Source organism: Cyrtonyx montezumae, unplaced genomic scaffold, assembly GCF_038088225.1.
Source record: "Cyrtonyx montezumae isolate F1298 unplaced genomic scaffold, pur_monq_1.0 scaffold_8, whole genome shotgun sequence".
Lineage (NCBI taxonomy): Eukaryota > Metazoa > Chordata > Aves > Galliformes > Odontophoridae > Cyrtonyx > Cyrtonyx montezumae.
Window position 1 is genome coordinate 113,425,957 of NW_027072089.1, and position 21,198 is coordinate 113,447,154.

At 42.7% G+C, this 21,198-nt stretch overlaps 1 protein-coding gene across 1 annotated transcript; it reads left to right on the forward strand.

The window, feature by feature from the left end:
• Window positions 1-2,553: 2,553 nt before the first annotated feature.
• CDCA7L (cell division cycle associated 7 like) lies at window positions 2,554-20,435 on the forward strand. Its single transcript, XM_065753520.1, has 9 exons — window positions 2,554-2,736; window positions 10,862-11,002; window positions 11,424-11,783; window positions 12,899-12,973; window positions 14,891-15,076; window positions 16,382-16,513; window positions 17,341-17,490; window positions 19,618-19,754; window positions 20,362-20,435. The coding sequence occupies exons 1-9, from the start codon at window positions 2,554-2,556 to the stop codon at window positions 20,390-20,392; spliced, it is 1,395 nt and encodes a 464-aa protein (XP_065609592.1). The 3' UTR covers window positions 20,393-20,435.
• The last annotated feature ends 763 nt before the right edge of the window (window positions 20,436-21,198 follow it).

Consider the following 21,198-nt stretch of genomic DNA (forward strand, 5'->3'; position numbering starts at 1 on the left):
TTTATCCAGCTTGGTGAATTTACAGCATGAAAGTCCAGAATTATAACTCAGAATGGTACCCTTTCATTTGAAACTATCAGCAAACAAATTCTTCATTTACAAGGCCACTTTGGAAAAATGGCAGTCCTGTCCTGTAATTTTACTGTGCATCAGCATGGTAGCGAGGCGGTTGATGTTAACTGATAGATGTGCTATTCCAGATGCATAGTTAGAGCAGGTAGTAATTCCTTCATCCACATTTGTTCTGTTTGGAAAGTTATAGTCTGGTCGTAATGGTCTCGCTGAAATAGGACTTATTGTTATGAGTTTCATTATCCAGGTTACGAGTCCCAAGTCCTGGACTGAGGCATTATCAGCAACGCTCTCGCAGGATGATGAGCAAGGTCACAAGCTATTCTGGACCCAGTCGTTGTGAAATAATTCAGGCTTAATATATTAAGGCTGAAGTTGAACAGTACCTGGAATCTGGCTGAACCTCATCTGAGCAGCTGATGAGATTCCACTGGCAGGGCAATAACATGAAAGCTATTGGGGTTAGAAAGACAAACTTTGAAGTAATGTGAAAAGAGGTAAAGAAAATGGGCAGAAAATCAGTGACAAAAAATGCACATTGCTAAGTGTTTGAGGTACAGCTGAAGACAAATTAAACTAAGGGAATTTTTGGAACCTCACTTCTAAAAGAAGAGAATAAAGAGCACAAGCTGGCTGAAAAATGCTGTGAATGGTTGTGCAAGTATAAAATGAAGCGGAAAGTTAACAGAAAAAGAGAAACAAAGCAAGAAATTGCATAAAATAGCACAAGATCTTACCAGGCAATTCATAATGTATTTGTAACAGCATAATAGCTGCACATCTCTATTGTAACAGAATGTAATTTTATTCACTCTAATTTAGGACAGGACAGTCAACACAATCATTTCCAATCCGCTGTTCACAGTGCAAGGTAGCATCTTGACGGCTTTTAACAAGTGAAGTGCTTCATAATGTAGCCTGCTGGAGACAAGTGAAAGAACTGAATTCAGGGTCAGCAACTGAATACATAAAACACGTCTATTTGGGAATGTGTGAGCTCCATATTGCACGAGAGACTTTTTTTCTTTTGTATTTTAAAAGTCTGCATTTCAGTTTTGCGGATATTATACATAATTCCTGCATTTCGTCTGCTACTGAACCCACTCCTCCCCACCTCATCCACAAAGCTCCTGATTTCTGCAGTCTGAGTGGCAACTGCAGGTGCCTCTGTAGTGGATATTGCAATGCATACCAGCATTTAAATGGCCTGCTTTGGCTAACAGGTCTGTGTGCTTGTAACTACTTTCTTCATATTCATTGCTAACAAATACCTTCCCCTCCCCTGGAATGTAAAGGCGTGGAGGTACTTCAGTGGAAAGTCCACCGTGAGCATCAGGTATTGCACAGAGGAGCTCTTCCTCCACATATTTGACTGCTCAAAGTGGGGCAGTTTCTCATCTGTCCTTCACTTTCCCACAAGAAAATTATTTTTATCTGACTTCTACTGTAAGTCAGGATTTACAGTACAGTATTTAAAATCCTCTATCAGGATCGGGAACCCATGACAATAGATAAACTGCACACTGCACTTTGAAGCTGTGCCCCAAATGAAAACACAATGTCGAACGTAATTCTCTGATGGTCAGAAAGTATTAAAATAATCAAAATGGACAAGCTTATTTTTAGCGTGGTAATTCACCACTGGATTGGACTGCAAGCTATGGGGGAGTGCAGTTGGTTCATATGGTTTAGTTTTATCAGTGCAAAGTACTAATGACAATTATTGTAGCTTTATTTCAGCTGGACTGCAGAGCAGCCTCTAGTTTGATTATATGCCACCCTTTGGGACATTCGTAATTTGAACTGCTGACTCGCCATTGGAAGAAAACAGCGCTGCCTCACAGTCGTTTCATCTTTTCAGGTTGGATATTAGGAAAAACATCTTGTCAGAAGGAGTGGTGATGCGCTGGCACAGGATGCCCAGGGAGGTGCTGGGATCACCGTCCCTGGAGGAGTTCAAGAAACCGTAGATGTGTGTCAACGGTTTAATGGGCAGGTTCGGCCCGGTTCCACGACAATTGTGATGTGGAACACCAATAACAAAAATCATAAAACCATGACAACGTGGTACTGAGGGACACGGTCAGTGGGCGTGGTGGGGATGGCCTGGTGGTAGGACTGGATTATCTCAGAGGTCTTTTCCAGCCTTAACGATTCTACGAGCTTTACACTTGGATAACGACTGTAAGTTATGAGCGCGTGACTTCGAAAACTTGGGGGTGCTTATAGTGCGCGGGGCACTTCACTTGGCGAAACCACAGCGCGCATCCCCGCCCCGCAGCATCGGGGCTGAGGAGAGGGCGGCCCCACGAGCCGCCCCTCTGCGCCGGGCCCACCCCTGCCTTTCCCGCCGCCGCGGGCCGGCTCCTCCCCGCCGCCGCCCGTCCGCCTCCAGCTGCTCGCGCTGCCGGCGGTGCCCCCCGCGCTACTCCCTCCCTTCCCTCCTCCTCCGCTCCGCTCCCCGCGGCGGCTCCTGGCGCGATGGTGCGGCGGCGGCGGCGGCGGGGCCGTCCGGCCGGCCGGGGGCGAGCGGCGGCGGCGGCGGCAGTGGGCTCGGCGAGGCGGGCGGCGGCGCGCCCGAAGCGGGCAGCGGTGGGCCCGGTGAGGCGGGGGCGAGCGGCGGCGGCGGGCCCGGTGACGCGGGCGGCGGCGAGCCGCGGCAAGGTGAGGCGCCCTCGCAGGCCGCGGTGTACGAGTGGGCGGGCGGGGAAGGGCTCTTCCCGCTTCGCCGGCGGCCTTTGTTCCCCGGGACCGGAGGTGTGCCCGCCGCGCTCCGCCACTACAGGCCCGAAGCGCGGCCCCTCCACGTGGCGCGGTGCCCCCGCGCCCTGCCCCGGCTCCTCCCCCAGGGCGGCCCGGCGCCGCGCTTGAACCGAGCCGCGAGCCGAAGGCGGTGGTGTCCTTGGGCTTTGTAACGTCTCTGGTAAACGCTTGTCCTTTGTGTAACGAGGGGCACAGCCTTGGGGAGTCTGAGCAGCTGGGAGCGCAACTTTTAAAGTCGTGCCTGTGTGTGTTTAGGAGAACTCTGCCCTTTTTTGTTTTTGTCTTTGAGACCCTGCTGCACCATGTGAACGCTGTGGGTGTCTGTTGCAGGCAGTGGGACGTTCGCAGGTGTGACCCAGTGCCCCGAAGCGAGCTCTGATCCCAGCCCTCTGGGTGAGTGAGACTGCTATGCAGCTCAGGACCTCAGGTCCCCCAGCGAGTAGGGGGCCCCGAACCGCCCTCATGGTGCTGCAAAGGGGAGGTTGGTGCAGTCTGTCTGCATGCTTGTGATCCTCGTGTGAGCTCGCTTCTGGCCCAGGCCTCCATAGCTTCCACTTTTTGCCTGCCAGTGTGAGCTGTGGGTTTGCTCTGTTGGAGCCAGGAGGTAGTGGTCAAGGTTTCCTTGTCTATGAGCTCATGTGGCCTCTGCAGGCTGCTCAGTTTGTACATCTGTGAGTAAATGCATGCCTCTGCGGTAAGCAGTTGCCAAATAAGTCAGTAGTACTGCATTGTGTTGAGTTGTGATGCGCTGTTGCAACTGTTCTTTGTCCTAGAGGCTGGCTAGAAAAGTTTTGACACTGCAGCTTCAGTTCCTGGAGCTGGTTACAGGAGTGCAGATGGATGGAGCACGCACAGGGCCCTGGGCCTCGTAGTCTGGACATGAGGAAGGGCATGCTGTGCACCCGGGTTCCCTTAAGCACAGAGATCATTTGGTCCTTCCCTCATCTTCCCATACCTCACCAGGGCAAGAATTGTGTCCCCGTACCTAAGACTGGTCAGATGGTGTTCGGTGTTCACAGTTCTTTTGACTGTGTGGTTCTCCTGCATGCAGGACTTGACCTTCTATTGCTTTTTCATAATGTTTAAAATTAAGCTCTCGTGCAATGCTGTTTCTCATTGTGGTTGCAATGGGAAGATGAGGCTTTTGTAAATAGCTTTGGGGTTTGGTTTGGCACACGGCAGCATTCTGGCTGGGGCCCACCATTCTTGTGTTGCTGATGGTAATTGTCAGCCTAGAAAGTGCTTCACTCTTCAGTTGTTCTTCGAGGATGCAGCATCTCAGGCCCTGGGTGGCATTCCAGGAGCTGCATGCTTATCTGAGAACAAATCGAGGTTTTCCAGCAGGAGATGGAGGTGTGAGTTTGCACGTGTTTAGTCTGTGTTAATATTCATTTGATATTAAACTGGGATTACTTCAGTCCGACTAAAATGAATAAACGAAGTTTGAGCATTACTGAAATTATCCATCTGCTTCAAACAGGAAAACGGCCCAGTTAATTGTGGGGTTTTGTTTTGTTTTTTTGCTTAGTAGAAGCAAAGATCACTCCCTCATCTCTTAACCCATGGTAATAACCCATGGTTCTTCTGATCCATTGTTGTTACAGAAGAATGTGCGAGTGTGGGAACAAAACCCATGTTTAAACCTGATAAGGGGCAGAGAGGGGCATACAGATTTCCACCAGAAGCGAAGGCATGCATGCAGGCATGTTCTCCTTTTGACCTGGCTGGACATTGCCTTGCAGAAGGGGAAATTGCATCTGCTTTTGGAATCAGTTTGGTTGACTTTTAAAAAGAGACATCAAAATTCTTGCTGTTGATGTGGAAAGTAAAACATCGTGCATCAGGCTTTCCTTCTTGTTTCTGTCTAACACAGGTGGAATTTGTGGGGGCAGCAAGTAGAGCAGCCTGGGGACTGTGGGAGACATCAGGTGCCTTTCTTTCCGTTGGTTGTGTGCAGAGTGCCAGCAGCAGATCTGACATCCCTCTTGGCCTTGCTTTCCCTCCTGGTACTTTGCCTCTGGTGACAACTCTGTAACAGATTAACTAAGTGCTCCCAGTTCCCAGTAGTGCCTCTCATGGCAAGCTGCCTGATTCAAGGGTGTTCTGCATGCGCTCACAATCTTTCTTCAGATCTAGAGAAGGGGAAAGTGAGGGATGGGAATAGCTTGAACTTTGATCTCCTGCTGAGGGAAAATGTACTGAGGAGTGGTAATTCTGGAAATAGTTGGACAGCATGCTGTTGGTAGTGGGCAGTATTCTGCTTTTGAAGAGTGATTTGTGGGTACTTGAAATGCTTGCTAAAAGAACCAAACTCAATAGGCATAAAATTACTTATCGGGGTGATACTTTTTCTGTGAATTACCTTCAGCTTTCACTAGAATTTCAGTACTTTCTATAACTGTTATCTTCAAAAGGCAGTATTTCTAAAATCTGCAACATTACAGCAGACTTCCATTTGCTCTGAACCTGTGGGCTTTTTAATGTTGAAATGTTTTTTCTGAGTGAGCGTGAAATGTTCATCACCTCTGAGCCTTCCTGTCTTCTTTCTTTTGAGGTTTAGTAACAAAATGATTCTCTCTTAAAATGCCTGCATCCTTCAAGTGCTTAGAATAGATTCGTATTTTAACATCTTTATTTAGGCATGTATGTATTTTCTTTCTTGGCATACAATGCACTCCTTGCGTATTTTGCCATTAAAATGCACAGTGCTTCATTTTTAAGGCTGCTCTGTGTTGTGTGAATTCCATCACAGCAGTGGGACTGGATTCTGGCAGTTTGCTTTAAGAGATGGGGGTGAGGAAATAACCAAGAGAATTCAAATACAGTCAGTGTGACTTCTGTGGCAGCACATTGGGTTGTGCCGTTATATGCCTGTAAGGGTCAGTTGTTCAGAGATGAATTCTGCTCTTGCTCAAACAGTAGTAAATCTGTTTTGAAGTCTACATCAATTCTAAAAAAGCAGAGCAAGAGTGAAATGAAGCCTGTGTATGCCCATAACTGCATATTTTAGAGAGCATAGCTACAATCAAGATGCTGCTCACTCTTCTAACTGGAAATTTGTCAGCAGTGTTTCTTTTGGAGAATGATCCACCTTTGGAGTGGTTTAAAAAAAAAACAAAACAACCCCCCCCAAAAAAAAAAACAACCCAAAATCATTATATGGGGCTCTTCATGAGCAACTGTGGATGTCTGTGACAGTGGGCAAGTGCAGGCTGCTCCCAGCTTCAGTTGGGTATGCTGTCATGAACAACATGCAAGTTCATGGGCAAGGAAGAACTCATCCTTGCCAGCCAGCTCTTTATCTTGTGTTCTGATATCTACACAGAGCAGTGGCTATAGAGCACTTCAAACAATAGGAAGGCTTGTTTTCAGCAAGAGTAGTGTGTATAAGATGCGGAGCTTGCCCTGGTGTATAGGAAATGAATGTCTGTATGTTGATGAACAATTTGGACATACCTCCTCAAACACTTCTGTGAATGGCAGACTGGTAGTGGTGTGTGTGAAAACATTCTGAAACTCAGGTAAGTGAGTGTGAAATGCCCTCTGCCTCATTTTTTAAGGCTGTATCTTAGCGCTGTCCTTCCACACATCAAATCCTAAATAGCCCAGGTGAGAACTGGCTGAGGGCTTCTTTAGTAGCCTGTGATGTAGAGAGGTTTGCCTGAAATGGTTGATGAAGTACTTGATGGTAGGAAATGGTCAGCTCTGGTGATACAAGTTTCATACTCAGGTTGGAAAAGAACTCAAAGATCACTGAGTCCACCCATGACCTAACCATACTACTCTAATAACCCTCTGCTGAATCATGTCTGTGAGCTCCACATCCAAACGGTTTTTAAACACATCCAGGGATGATGACTCAACCACCTCCCTGCGGAGCCTCTTCCAGTGCTTAACAACCCTTTCTGTGGAGAAGTGTTTTGTGATATCCAACCTACACCTACCCTTGTGCAACTTAAGGCCACTTCTCCTTGTCCTGTCACCAGTGAGAAGGGACCAACCCCGCTCTCGCTGTAAGCTCCTTTCAGCTATTGGAAGAGAGCAATAAGGTCTCTCCTCAGCCTCCTTTTCCCCAGACTAAACAGCCCCTATTCCTTCAGTCTCTCCTTGTAGGGCATATTCTCGCATCCCTTCACAAGCCTTGTTGCCCTTCTTCGGACCTGCTCCAGAACCTCCATGTCCTTTCTGTACTGAGGTGCCCAAAACTGAACATTCAGGGTGAGGCCTCACCAATGCCGAGTACAGTTTATTTAGATGCCGGGGCTGAACTTGTTGAATTCTTAAGAAGTTAATTCAGTCAGTTCAGGATGTGTCACTGCCAGCCTTTGGCAGTGTTTCTTGGTGGCTAAGTCTGGAGCTTCAAGCAGACAAGACATTCTTGATTAGTCTGTGTTTTCCCTTTCTTACCTAGTATTTCAGAAAAAAAAATGGTTTCTCTACTGCTAAAGCTGCGAACCTTAGCACATGCAAGGTCTGGGTACGTGCATATATTTATGTCTGATAAGTGCTGCCGTGTAAAGTTAAACAGTCTGCATAGTACATCCCCCAGTGTTCTAAATCTCAAGTTTGTATTTAGGGATTAAAACAGTCTGCACCAACTTCATCCTGGAGTTTAGCTAAATGTGATGCAGCTTTGCTATGTATGTCATATTTTGTGATGTGTATTTGCACTTGAATAGGAGTGTAAAAATAAGTTGTGCTGCTGCCAGTTTGAGTTTTCCTATTAAATCATCATGTCTGATTCATATCTTCTGTCTCGTTTTGAATTAGAAACAGATACCCGAAGAAGAAACTGTTAGTTTAAATGCCCTCAGTGACACTGAAGATCTTCTGGGGTTCCAGATGATGCTCTCAGTTGGTGTCTGAAGTCAGCTATGGTAGTTTTGGTGCACTTTTACTCTAAGCCTGTGTCCAGGCTTCACGAGCCATTAACTCCCAGCAAAACCAGGAATCTGCAGTTGTCATACTAAAAAACAAATTTAGATAAACTTCCTATCTTTTCTAAGCTTTGGTGATTGCTTTTAAAAGCTGTTTCATAATATTAGAAGGAAAGTGGGTTTCACCAGAAGGAGAGCCCGAATGGAATAGGCAAGTGTAACAAGTAAGAGAGAATCCGACCATCCTAGGGTTGCTGCTCTACATAAGTAGGACAGTGGAAATACATGGCAATAGATGTGTTTCATGTGTTTCCATTTCCTACAATGACATCCATGACATCCATTTATTTGCTTATCCCTTAATCCTTATCTGAAGGCTCTCAGCTGCATCATTTCCAGCTGTGAGCTCTATACAGCCCAGGCCCTCCCTTACATACAGTGCCACCCTCTGTACTGCCCTGCCTGCCCCTGACAAAGGGCCTAGAGCTGTCCATCACGGCATACCAGCCACAGAGCTCTGCATACCAGGTTTTCACTCTGCCAGTGATGTTATAGCTCTGAGACTGAGCCAAGCCTTCTGGAATCATCTGAGTTGGAAGAGACCTTTAAAGATCATCTGGTCTAATTCCCCTGAGATGAACAGGGATGCTTACAGCTAGATCAAGTTGCTCAGAGTGCTGTTTAGCCTGACCTTGAATGTCTTCAGGGATGGGGCGTCCACCACCTCTCTGAGCAACCTGATCCAGTGCTTCACCACCCATATTGTAATGCTCCTCTTGCTTCTTCCTCATGCTGCATACGTTGGTGTAGAAACATTTTGAAAGTGCTTTATTATACCAGCACCTCATGGAGAAGAGTGAAGGATCTCACTAACTCTCAGTCCCTCAAATTTTGGTGTGCCATTCATTAGTTTATCACTGTCAAGGCTGATTTTTTTTTATCCCTCTTCCCCTTCAATCTTGTTAAAAGCTCTGTTGATCAGCCCTGCTAACTCCTGCACAAAAATCCTTTTTCTCTTCTAAGAAAGGTGCATCCCATCAGGTGTCAGCAGGCCTGATGTTGTGTAGACCAGCCTTGGAGCCATATATTGATCATGTGAGGTTGCCTTTCAATAGTGTTACCTGCTGCTGGAAGGATAAAGGAAAACACTACCTGTGTTACTGATCCTTGAAGCGATCACCCCCGAAGTCCCTTCAGATTGCCCTTAGAGTTTTTACTACCTCATCTTCACTGAAATGAAAGCTCATTAATGGATAATAATCAGAGGGCTGTAGCAGGTTAATGAGTTTTCTAGTAAAATTTCTTGCCCATGCCTCAGAGAGGCAGGAGGCTTCCCTTTAGGTTCCTTGAGTAAAGATTAAAAATCCAAAAGAGTTTGGTGTGAAGAGCAAAAATTGTGAGGTCAGAAAAAACTCAATGGTGGCTGGAAGGAGGCAAGGCAGCTGCCTCGCAGAGGTGGAGTGGGATGTTTGTGCATCAGGCAGTCCTTTGGGTGTCAGTGCACGAATGCATTAATAAATATCGCCCAATGTCTCTGTTTTTCCTCCAGGATTTCTGTACTCTTGCTCCCATAATCTCTGTGCTTCTGCTGACTTTCAGCAGTTTCTGCTGTAGGTATCCCTGGTGCTTATTTTGCTGCTTGTAGACCATTATTCACAGGCTGTAATGTGGTATAGCTTTAGGTGTGTTATTTTCAGTCACTTTGGCTAACAAACTGGTTAAGATTCCAGCCACCCCTTAACCTACACTGTGGAATTTCAAGAAAGCACAGAATACATACAAACTTCTGTTTGCCTCTAAGAAACGCTATTTCACTTTAACTTCCCTGTTGTGTTTATTCCTTTCTCGAGCAGCTGCACTGCAGCTATCAACAAAAGAGTAAAGCAGTTTTGCTCAGAGAAAACTCATTCTAATTATCCATAATAACTTGAAGGAGATGTTTAAGTGTAAAGAAACAGTACGTGCAGTAGCTTTCCCCTCTCGTTCCTCTGTAAGTATTTCCACTTAATGTATTGTATCTCTTTTTCACAAGATGCTATCTTAATGTAAAGAAGTATGTAATTAAAGTCAGGGTCGGGAGAGAATAGAAGAATAGAGATATTTAGCAACTGCATCATATGAAAGGTCATTTTTCTATCTTGTGTGGGAGGAAGAAACAGCAGAGGAAAACTGGGGAAATGAACTTGAGTGAATGTTGTAGGTTCTCTAAAAGCAGGTGTAGTGTGAACATGCGTATGTTCCTACTATGAACAGGTCTTTCTGGGGAATCACAGGGACCAGTTGACAGATGGTCTACTAATTCTGCTTGGAAGTATGGAAGTACATTTCTGATTTAGTAAATGAGTTGTCTTCAAGGATGTCAAAAAAAACCACTAGATTTGTCCTATGTTTGGTATGTGAACATGTATTGCCTGGGAAGCCTTCTAATAGGATTTTATTTTTTCACAGACTGGCATTTCATTTCCTAGGCTGTGTGTAGAAGTCTGGGATCAGTCTAGAACATGTTTGAACAGTAAAAAAGTAGACTGCACTGCTAAGAGGATGTTGAGCAGTTGGATGGTGGGGGGATTTTAGTTAGACTGTTGAGTGCTTTTTTGTATATAACTATTGCTTCAGTAACGATGTGAGAAGGAACAGACTCCACCTCCAGGAGCTTTTAGCACTTGTGCAGCAGACACAGAAAAGAGTTCTGTTTTTACTGTAAAGTGAAAAAGGGCTCTTTCTTCCTGCGCTTGTGGCTCAGTTTTCTTTTTCTTCAGTGTCTTCAATACAAAGCCACTTAAGGCCTGTTTTTTTTGTACTCAGGAGAAACCAACAACAAACTCATAATTTATAAACAAGAAAGCCAGTAATTTATTTTTATTGGGTAGTGGTAAAGAGGAGGACAAAGAAATCAAGTTTCTGCCATGAGACCAAGCTCAGCATTCTTGTGCTCAAAAAGACCAAAAAGCCTCAGTAAGTTAAAATAACACAGAGCTGAAACTCTGAATATTGATTTCTATTTTTCTTCTTCTTCTGACAAGCTTTGCCTGCCAAGTGTCTTCACAGTGTATACCATGTAGTTGCTACTTGATTTGAGCATGTTCATTTTAACTGTCAGTACATTGCGTATGACTGTTTCTTATAGCTTCTGGCTGGTATTTTTGCAGGGCGTTCAATATCAGCCCAGAAACCTTACTGAAGAGCTGCAGAAGATTTTCACTGAAGACACTGATTCTGAAACTGATGCATTTGAAGGCTTTGCTTCAAACTTGGAGAATGTGAAGAAGAAAGCAGTTCCGGGAAAGGCAGTATGTGTATAGTTTTTCCTGTTCTTTTTTTCTGTATAAACTTCCATCTTAGAGTGTTTACAATGCACTGTGTTGTTCATGATTTATACTGAAGAATAATATGTATTATATTGAAAGAGGAAAAAAACCGACACCTTCATTTAGTGCAGTGTAACATATGAGAAATCAGAACTTCTTCCCCTTCCATGTTTTCTGACTACTAGTTAACACTGTTTCTCTGATAGCCTTGTTTATAGTATCTGTGTATTAATACACAGACTTCGTGCTGGGGGATGTTGAATGCTGCTAACTTTATAATACCTGTTGATTTGGGTGAATTTGTGGCCCTTGGATGGTGATACTGCTGCCTAGAATTAGTGATTAAAAGTGACGTTTTGTTTGTTATAGTGGCAAATGTAACATAGGTTCTTCCTGCCCGCAGGTGATGGAGTCAGACTTAAGTGATGAAGAACGTGGTAATTTGTTGGGTACTGAGGGAGAAGAGGAGGAAGAGGTAAAGAAGAAAGTTTCCCCCAGAAGAAGAAGCTTCGGTCTTCGCGTTGCCTTTCAGTTTCCAGCTAGAAAGTCTTCTGAGACAAAAGTGCCTGAACAAGCTTTTTCTAATCTACCTTCAAAGGACAGTAAACCCTCCACTGCTCTTTCAAATGAAAGAAATTGCAAGCGATGGGACAAACTAGAGGGCTCTGCTTCAGAATCTGAAGAAGACGTGAAGGAGACACAGGAAGAAAGTTCCAGTGCTCTGCTTAAAAGAGCTATAAATATTAAAGAAAATAAGGCCATGGTAAGAGCTATGAGCAGTACTTTGTTCTCTAGCATTTTCACGAGTTCTTGGAATTTTAGGGTCCTCGTTGGGGATATTCAGGGACTTTAGGAAAATCTCACAGTGGTTTCTGGTTGTTTTTTTAACTCAGGAAGACCCTAGAGGACCATCAGCATTCAGACACTTCTGGATAAAATAGCCTTAAATAGAGCCAGTTGAAGTTTAAAAGCAGGATTAAACCAAGTGTTTTGTGTGTGGCTATGACCACAGTTGCAGGTATCCGTATCACAGGCTTATGTTTGGAACCTGCCAGGAAAACAGCTGGTTCCTGCAGGTCGTTCTTGCTATTTACGCAGTAGAGTTTCTTACTTTCCCATTGTGTCTGAGGGATCTACTGCACTCACTGATTGCAAAACTGCTAAGGATTATAAACGTAACTTTTCAGTTATGTGGGATGTGATGCTTAGGTTATACTTTATTCTTTGGAAGTGTATGTAGATAAGGGAGAAGTGATACTGATGATTCCTGAATGCTTTTCCACCTATCTACAGTTCCACTGGACCTCTTAATTTTCACTGTAGTGTGCAAATCCAAAACAGTCATGGGTTGATTTTTGGATCCTTTGTGAACCCTTTAGTTTTGACTTGTTGCAGGATTTGTTGCAGTGTCCAGGCAGTCTTTGTTCAAATCTTGGGTGTGTGGGCCTGCAGCTCCCAAGAAAAAAACGTGGCTTAATTTTGTATCTCTTTCTAATCTTGCTCTGTTTCTTCACCGCTATTGTATTCTTGCTGCAATTCCTTCTCTGCTTGCACCCTTCCAATTCCAACTTTTACCACTTCATTAGTGTCCTAGTTGAGGACACTCTTTTTCAGTGCTGTTTTGACAAGATTGAATGTAATTTTAGCTGTTTTAGTCCAGTAAGAATTAATGGGTGCTATGAAGTTAGGTTTGTATGCAAAATGTTTTTCACTCGTGCATAGATGAGCCCTTTCATGAGTCCCACTTTATTTAAGTGCCTGTTGAAAGGTTTCATGCACTGGAATTTAATGTGTTCAAGTGGTTAACTCAGTGCATACGGAGAGTGTGTCAAAAATATGCAAGTTTGTAGTGACTTTTCCATATGATGTTGCTTTCAGCTTGCCCAGTTACTAGCAGAACTGAATTCCATACCTGACCTATTCCCAGTGAAGACACCTGCCTCAACTTCTTCGGTAAGATTCCACATACAAGCTAGAGATGATGGATACTTATGCTAGACTTTTGAATAATGTGCTTCTTGATAGAACACTTTCCTCAAGTTTTGTTTGACTTTCATTACTTCGTATGGATTTGCTCTTGGTATTGTTCAAATACTAAAGGTCTTGTGAGAAAATAGAATTTTAGAAGATAATTGTGTGAGGAACTGTGAAGACCAAGATTAGATGCTTCTTTACAATTTTTGTCACGGAAATTCTTTTGAGATACCAGACAAATACCTGTGTTTGTGCAAATTAGGAAAATTACTTTCCTTTGTGTTTAGATCCTTTTAAATTTCCCAGCTAATTTTTCTTTTACAGACTTTTCTTTTAAAATCTGCACTTCCCAATGCTGATAAAATTCAATCAGTTCAACATGAAACTAGGGTGTTGATACTATAGCTTTTCTTAGCCAGAAGCACCCAACCCCTCTATGATCTCTGTAGTTTACTGTCTATGATGTTTTTTCACATGTTACAAATTGAGGGGATGTAGGGTAAAATTGAAGAGCCATGTCTTCAGGAAAGCAGTATGTAAATGCTGCTGTGTGTCAGTGGTAACGTGAAGCAGGATTACAAAGTCTTTGAAAGTCTTTGGTTTAGCTGTGGCTGTGTATATTCAAGGAATGGTTAAATTTCTGTAGCATGTTACTTCCATTTAGTGTCTTTATTTGAGGAGAGTCAAAAAAGAATCAGGAACATTCCAGCTACCGTTCTTCTTTTCTTTTTTTGACTTTCAACTTCTCTTCTTGTAAAGTGTCATTCGCTTCTTGCTAAGTAAATATGATGGCAAGCAGATTTAAATTCCTACATCTTGTTCATACTGTCATGATTTAGTAGGGGGACTTCTATAGATATTATTACGGCGGATGGCCATAGAATCACAGAATCACTCAGGTTGGAAAAGACCTCAGAGATCATAGAGTCTAACCACGACCTAACCACACTACCTTAACTCCAATAGCCCTCTGCTGAATCATATCCGTGAGCACCACATCCAAACGGTTTTTAAACACATCCAGGGATGATGACTCAACCACCTCCCTGCGGAGCCTATTCCAGTGCTTAACAACCCTTTCTGTGGAGAAGTGTTTTGTGATATCCAACCTACACCTACCCTTGTGCAACTTAAGGCCACTTCTCCTTGTCCTGTCACCAGTGAGAAGGGACCAACCCCGCTCTCGCTGTAAGCTCCTTTCAGCTATTGGAAGAGAGCAATAAGGTCTCTCCTCAGCCTCCTTTTCCCCAGACTAAACAGCCTCTATTCCTTCAGTCTCTCCTTGTAGGGCATATTCTCGCAACCCTTCTCAAGCCTTGTTGCCCTTCTTCGGACCTGCTCCAGAACCTCCATGTCCTTTCTGTGCAGGACTCCTGTGGCGTGAATTCAGACATTCAGACTCAGTAATTACTGAGTTTCATAGTATCAAGATATTTTTGTTTCTCACAGGAATGTAGAAGAGATTTATTCTTGCTCTTTCCGTGGCCCTTTCAGATTAAAAATACGAAAGGAAACTTGGACTTTGGTTTATTCATTGAAGGTTTGTCTGTACTGGGGGAGCATACAAGCCTTCAGCTGCTGATGTACAGTGAGCTTTAACCATAATATGCCATCCATAGAATTTTGATACTGTTCTGTGATGTTAATTGAAATATAATCTGACTGTGGAAATTGGTCTTTTAAAAAGAGCAAAAAGGTATAGCGTGTAGGGAAAAATTTCTGTCTACTAGAAATAGGTCACATTTGGCCTAAATGTTAAGGAGTGGAAGAAGAATATATTTATAGAAGTGCTAGTGTGAAACAGACATTTTGAAATCCTTCTGGTGTTGCACACTACAGATGTAACTGAAAGATGCTAGAAATTACAGTTACTAGATTTTTTTTTTCTCATTCTAGAAACAGAAGAGAATACCAAGGAGGATGTTTTCTGAAGGCCAGATAACGCGTCGCATGAACCCAACCAGAAATGCTCGCCCACCTGAGAAATTTGCCTTGGAAAAATTTACTATGTCGGCTGTCAGATTTGCTGAACACATACGAAGCTATAAACAAGAAAACCTCTTGAAGAGGAACCTGAGCGTGGTATTTGCCAGACTTTGATGATTTCCATAGGGAGGAAACATTCATATAGACTGTTGGCCAATGCTTAGGGCTAAATCACATCCTGGAGGAAGTTAATGAGAACCTTTTGGTTTGTGATTAGCTATAGAAGTTGTCTTCAGGCATTCTTACCTCAACTTATATCTATTTCTTGGGCACTGTTTGTGACTTGTCTTGTCCAAGCATAACAAGACAGTTTACTTAGGTTCTAGTGTTTATTTATTATCTGAAAATTTTTAGAACCTAAAACATGTAAGGCTTTTGAGTAGTAAGACAGTGAAGTGATAAGGCAGATCTTCTGAATCTTCAGGCTTAGAAAAAAATTGCAAAAACTCTTCTCTGGAAATTGCAAAGGGAAGTTAGGAATTACATAGGTGAACTGAGAGTGAAGGGAATCTGCAGCAACAAATAATCTGTATTTATCTCGGCTTTATTTACCAGATAGTCTTTTTGAGGAAGACTTACTTTGTATCTGTACATAGTAGGGGTTGGATTCCCAGTTCTGCTTACTGCGCTGTCCATAGATGAACATAGCAGGAACTTGGTCATGAAAAAACATGAAATGAGAATCCCTCTGTTTTGGAGAGAGCGAATCTGACTTAGAATGAAGAACCAAGGTGGTATTGAGTGGGGTAGGGGGAGGCTGAGGATTAAGTAAGACACGTATATGATTGAAATCTCCTGACAGGCATAATGATGATTCAGGATCGTAGTGAGTATTTGGAAGACAAAAAGAGCACTTATGGAAAGAGTCCTCTACTCAGTATAACTAGCAGGATATTAATGAAAGGCTGGAATAAACTAAAATCTTTTCTTAAGGTTTTTATTGGGATAGTAGGATTGACTGTGGAGAAAGCGATATGAGGCCGTGCTAGGATATTGAACGAACAAACCTTGGGGAGGGCAAGAGGCTGTCATTTTATTTTTTGAGGAGAGAAATAGAGTATGAGATATTAAAGTAGAGGTGTGTGGGGAATGGCAAGAAAAGAAGGTGGGAAAAAAATGGACTTTTTTGAGAGCAGAAGTAACAAGGAGATAACAATGGGAAGGAAGAACACCATAACAGACTAAATAATAAATGGAATAGAGAAATGATGAGGGAGTAGGGGAGAAAGGATGAATTAGGAGGGTTGGATGGATGCTCAACTCTACTCTTTGTTCTTTGATCCACGAGCTGTAGACTACACCCACTAGGTTACGTATGCATTATAGATGAAAGACTTTTGTCATCATGTGTGGTTGTTCATGGCAGCAGATGAAGGGTGTTGAGATTAGTTTGTTTAGCAGGGTAATTGTGGCGTACGCAAAAGGAGGAGATCATCGAAGTATTCATCTTACCGTCCAGTAGAAGATATTACTGAGGATGACTTGGACAACATTGCAATCACTGTTAAAGACAAAATCTATGACAAAGTTCTAGTAAGTGGCTGTTGTTTTCTGTATGGTGTCCATTGTCTTCTAAACTGCTCATCTGATGCTTGCTATAAGGTGTGCTTTCCTGAAGTTCTGGAGAGCATAGCTCTTTCTATTGTATTGCACAAGCATGACTTGAAAGCTTTGCCAGGCTTCTGTGAACTTACTCAGTCTGGTTAATACAGTGCCAGCAACTTTTTTCCTCTGCAAGCAAATGTTTTCTCACTGCAGAATTAAATGGAAATTGTTACACCTATGACTCTTCAGTGATAAGAGTTCAAATCCTATTATCTTTCATTCTTATTTAATTATTACTGTTGTGGTTGTACAGCTAAATGCCAGTGATCTCTGCTCTCTTTATACCTTCTAGAAATTACATTTCTATAAGGGTTAGCTAGTTTCCAAAGTGATTGCTGGAACCCTTTCTTTTCTTTATCTGATTTAGTTATTACTAATAGTCCTCAAAAGCTAGAGGATCATCTTACTATATATTTTGTTCCACTCCTGTATTAGCAGAGATGATCATTTTCTGAGTACACCATACGTTAGCTTACTGCCAGATTGGGGTGGGAAATCAGAACTGTAGCATGAGGTTCAGGTAGTCTGAGACTCTGGAGCTAAGGACAGGCACTATTTCTATAAAATCTCCAGCATGTGAGATACTATATACTTGATAATATGGCAAAACTTACAGTTCTTAGTAAGATCTTCATTGCTGAATTTTGCTTTGATTTGAAGTCTGTGCTATTAGCAGGTGCGTTAGGAATGTTAGGCAATAAACATTTCAGATGCCATTCAAACATCTTATTTCTCCTTCTTTCCAACTTTTTTAGGGAAGTACTTGCCACCAGTGTCGACAAAAGACAATTGATACAAAGACCATCTGTCGCAGCCAGGGCTGTGGAGGGGTAAGGGGGCAGTTCTGTGGACCATGCCTTCGAAATAGATATGGAGAAGATGTGAAATCAGCACTGCTTGATCCGGTAAGTGTTGTTTCAGGTTTGGGAACAAAGTGTAAATAATATGATTTATTAGTAAGCTGTGATGAATGTAGAAGTCCTGTTATCTTTCATTCTTGTATGTTTGTAGTGAAGTTGTGGTTTAAAGCTGTTTGCCATAAAGTCTGCAGTACCATTAGGACTGACACTGATCTTGGTGTGCAAGGGAAAGGTATTGGACCTGTGTTACAATCTATTTATCCTAGTGCTTTGAAGCTCCAATTGCTTACCGGACAGTGGAGAGACAAAGCATGAGAGTTTTTGAGAAAAGGAATCTGTCCCCTTACAGAAAAAGGTCAAAAAGTGCTTTCTTTTTATGCTTTCAGTAATGTGGCCTACAAAATGGGTTACCAGTTCTAGATTTAAGTTTTTAAGTCTGATAAAAAAGCAGTTGGGTACTTGAATGTTTTAGAATTAGTTCCCTTCAGTCCTGTGATATGCTGAGCAAGGAGCGTGCCCAGACCACAGCCAGAAAATGAGGCTCATGGGAATACAAATATATCTGGCAGAATCAGTCTTTGTGTACTTTGCTTGCCTGCTGGAAAGGAACTCTGCAGAGAAGGACCTAGGTGTTCTGGTGGGCAACAGGTTGTCCACTTACCAGCATTTTTCCCTTATGGCCAAGAACGTCAATGGTATCCTGGGGTGCATTAGGAAGAGGCAGTCCTTCCCTTCTGCTCTGTCTTTGTGAGGCTGTATCTGGAGTATTGCGTCCAGTTCTGAGCTCCTCATTTCAAGAAAGACAGGAAACTTCTAGACAGAGTCCAGTGGAGTGCTGTAAAGTAGATTAAGAGCCTGGAGCATCTCCCTCGTGAAGAAAGGCTGAGAGACCTGGATCTCTTCAGCCTGGTGAAGGCTGAGAGGGGACCTTATCAATGCTTTTTCAATGCTTATAAAGAAAGGACAGGAGTCAAATGGATGAGGCCAAGCTCTTTTTGGTAGTGCCCATGAAAGGACAAGAGATAATGAGAACAAACTGGAGCACAGGAAGTTCCTTATGAACGTGAGAAAAAAAACTTGTTTCCTTTGAGGATACAGAGCACTGAACAAGCTTCTCAGAGGGGTTGAAGAGTCTACTTCTCTGGAGATATTCAAAATCCACCTGTGTAACCTACTCTAGGAAACCTTTAGCTAGAAGGTTGGACTAGATTATCTCCAGAAGTCTAATCCTAATGATTTTGTAATTTATGTAGCTGACGCAGGAAGGCCTCATCCACAATCTTCCCTTGATCAGATGTTCTGTAGTAAGCCCCACCCACCAGATGTCCTTTTTTGGTCTGATCCCTAATTTTAACCTAGAAGCTCTCAACCTGATTGTGGCTGTTTCTCAGAGGTAGATCTTCACAATCTATCCACTTCTTAACGTAGAGGGCAAGTCCCTCACCCCTCTTGCCCCCGCTAAAAAGCATGTAGCCCTCAATCGTAGTATTGCAGTTGTGTGATTGATCTCACCATGTTTTCGTGATAGCAATTAGGTCATAGTTTTCTAATTATACCGTGGTTTCCATCTTCTCCTGCTTATTGCCCCTGTTGTTGCATTGGTGTAGAGGTACTTCAGTTGGGCAGTCAGCCATGTTACCTTCTTGACTCCTCCCATCTTTCTTTGGGGTAAATCTGAGGTTTTTCCCTGCTGCTGCTGCTTCCTGAAGTGACAGTGTTCTGTGGCTCTTAGAAGTATATCACCTTTCCTCATTGAATCTAGTTTAAAGTTCTGCTAATTTGTCTGTCAGCTTGGTGCCCAGAATGTTCTTGCCCCTTCTGTCAGTGGTGTCCCATCTAATGTCAGCATGCTCCATTTTCAAAGGTACTTTCAAGATCACAGTGTCCAAAACCCTGAGTGTGATAGGCAGAGAACACCTGTAATATTGTCTGTTTTGAATTAGTACTGAGTAAGTCAGCTTGCAGAGTAAGACCTATTCAAGCAAATAGAGTAGTGCAATCATATTTTTAATCCTGCAGAGTGTGGAAAGTATAACAAGTTTGGCTGACTTGTTGAGTGCCCTGAATAACAATGCAAAAAGAAGCCATACTCTTGTCTGTTAGAGCAGTGCAAACAATAATGTAACCCTACCTACAGCTGGCCATTAACAGCACCCCCATTCCTCCTTGCAGGACTGGATCTGTCCTCCTTGTCGTGGCGTGTGTAACTGCAGTTACTGCCGCAAGCGTGATGGTCGCTGTGCCACAGGGATGCTCATCCATTTGGCCAAGTTCTATGGCTATGATAACGTGAAAGAATACCTGGAAAGGTGAGGGTTGTGCCCAGTAGGCATCCTGTGAACTCAGATCTTCAAGACTGTTGCGTAAGCTTCAGCTGAGCGCTTTGAAATGTCTTCATTGTAGAGCTAGTGGGAGTAAACGTCTCTCCACTTTTGGACTTTATCACTTCAAAATAGCTTTACAAATCCTTGTTACATAGTGTGACAGTAAATTTAGCATGAAGTTTGGTCTCTGAGATAGCAAACAATTCTTTATTATGGATTCTCAATGTGTAATTTTGCTTTAACAACAATTGTTCACTTGTTGGGATTTAAACCAAGATGCAAGTTGTGCTAGTTCCTTCTAAAAATGCTGAAGCCCTTTAGTCCTTGTCTTCTGCCAGGGATGGATACTCTGCCTTTCCAAAAGAAATCTCTTCAGATTTCTCCTAGGTTGAAATCAGCTTTGAAGTGAGACATATGCCCTGCGTAAACAACTAATTCGCTTTTCTTTATTTTGAAATCAGTGTGAGTTGCTTCTTAGCATATAGAGGGATTGTTTTGGAAACTGTCGTCTTCAGAAGTGGGAATAATCTGTTCTTAGGGAGTCTGAGTTTCCTAAAGTGTGCTAACACTTCTTTTCTTATGTGTCTTCTAGTTTACAGAAACAACTGGTGGAAGGCAATTGAGAGCACCGAACTCAAGCTGTGCCTGCAACTGTTTAATATGTTGACGAGTGTTTTCAAAAGGTTATTGCTGTGTTTTATAAAAGATAGAATTTTAGAATTTAGTATATACATTTCAGTGTGTGGAATTTTTTAATTAATGTGGTCTTATGCAAAACATCTCTCAGGAAAATGTTTTGGTAGAGAAATCTACGTGCACAGACCTATACATTAAGTGGAATGACACTCTCAAACGTTGGAGTAGTTAATTTCTAACAGGGCTATACAACTACATGATGGAGAACTTTGTTGATTTGAGTAAAAATTTTTATTTATGCAATTGTGTGAATTTGCAAAGAGGATGTTTAACAACTACCTGTAAAGCTTACTCTGTTTACAAACAATCAAAATCCAAAAAATATGCAATACTCCAAAAACCCTTGTGTTTCAGTTTGACTATAAAGTTTAAATTTTCCAGCCTTTGCTTTCTGAACCTGTGCTTCCTCTTGTAGTTGATCAAACTTGGCCCTATGAAGAAGGGAAGGATATTTTGATCTACATGCCATTATATTCCAGCCAAAGCTGATGTAATCTACCAGGGGGGAAATGAATTTTATTTTTTATTTTTTAATCTGAAGTGCAATTAACCACTGAAACATGAAAGTGTTTTGTAAAAATAAAAAAGAAAAAAAGAAAAAAAAACCCAACAAAAACAACACAAGCCCATAAGAAAATGAATTGCTTAGTAGCAGCTCCTGTGTGATGTACCTGCTGCCTGAACCAGCCACCTTATAGATAACAAATCTAGTTAACTGGTTTAAACCACAGAG

Excerpts from the sequence above, each read along its gene's own strand:
- CDCA7L (XM_065753520.1), top strand. The coding sequence starts at position 2,554 with ATGGTGCGGCGGCGGCGGCGGCGGGGCCGTCCGGCCGGCCGGGGGCGA. Across the intron at positions 2,737-10,861 it reads CGGCGGCGAGCCGCGGCAAG|GGCGTTCAATATCAGCCCAG; the intron begins GTGAGGCGCCCT and ends GTATTTTTGCAG. Across the intron at positions 15,077-16,381 it reads TGAAGAGGAACCTGAGCGTG|GGTAATTGTGGCGTACGCAA; the intron begins GTATTTGCCAGA and ends TTTGTTTAGCAG.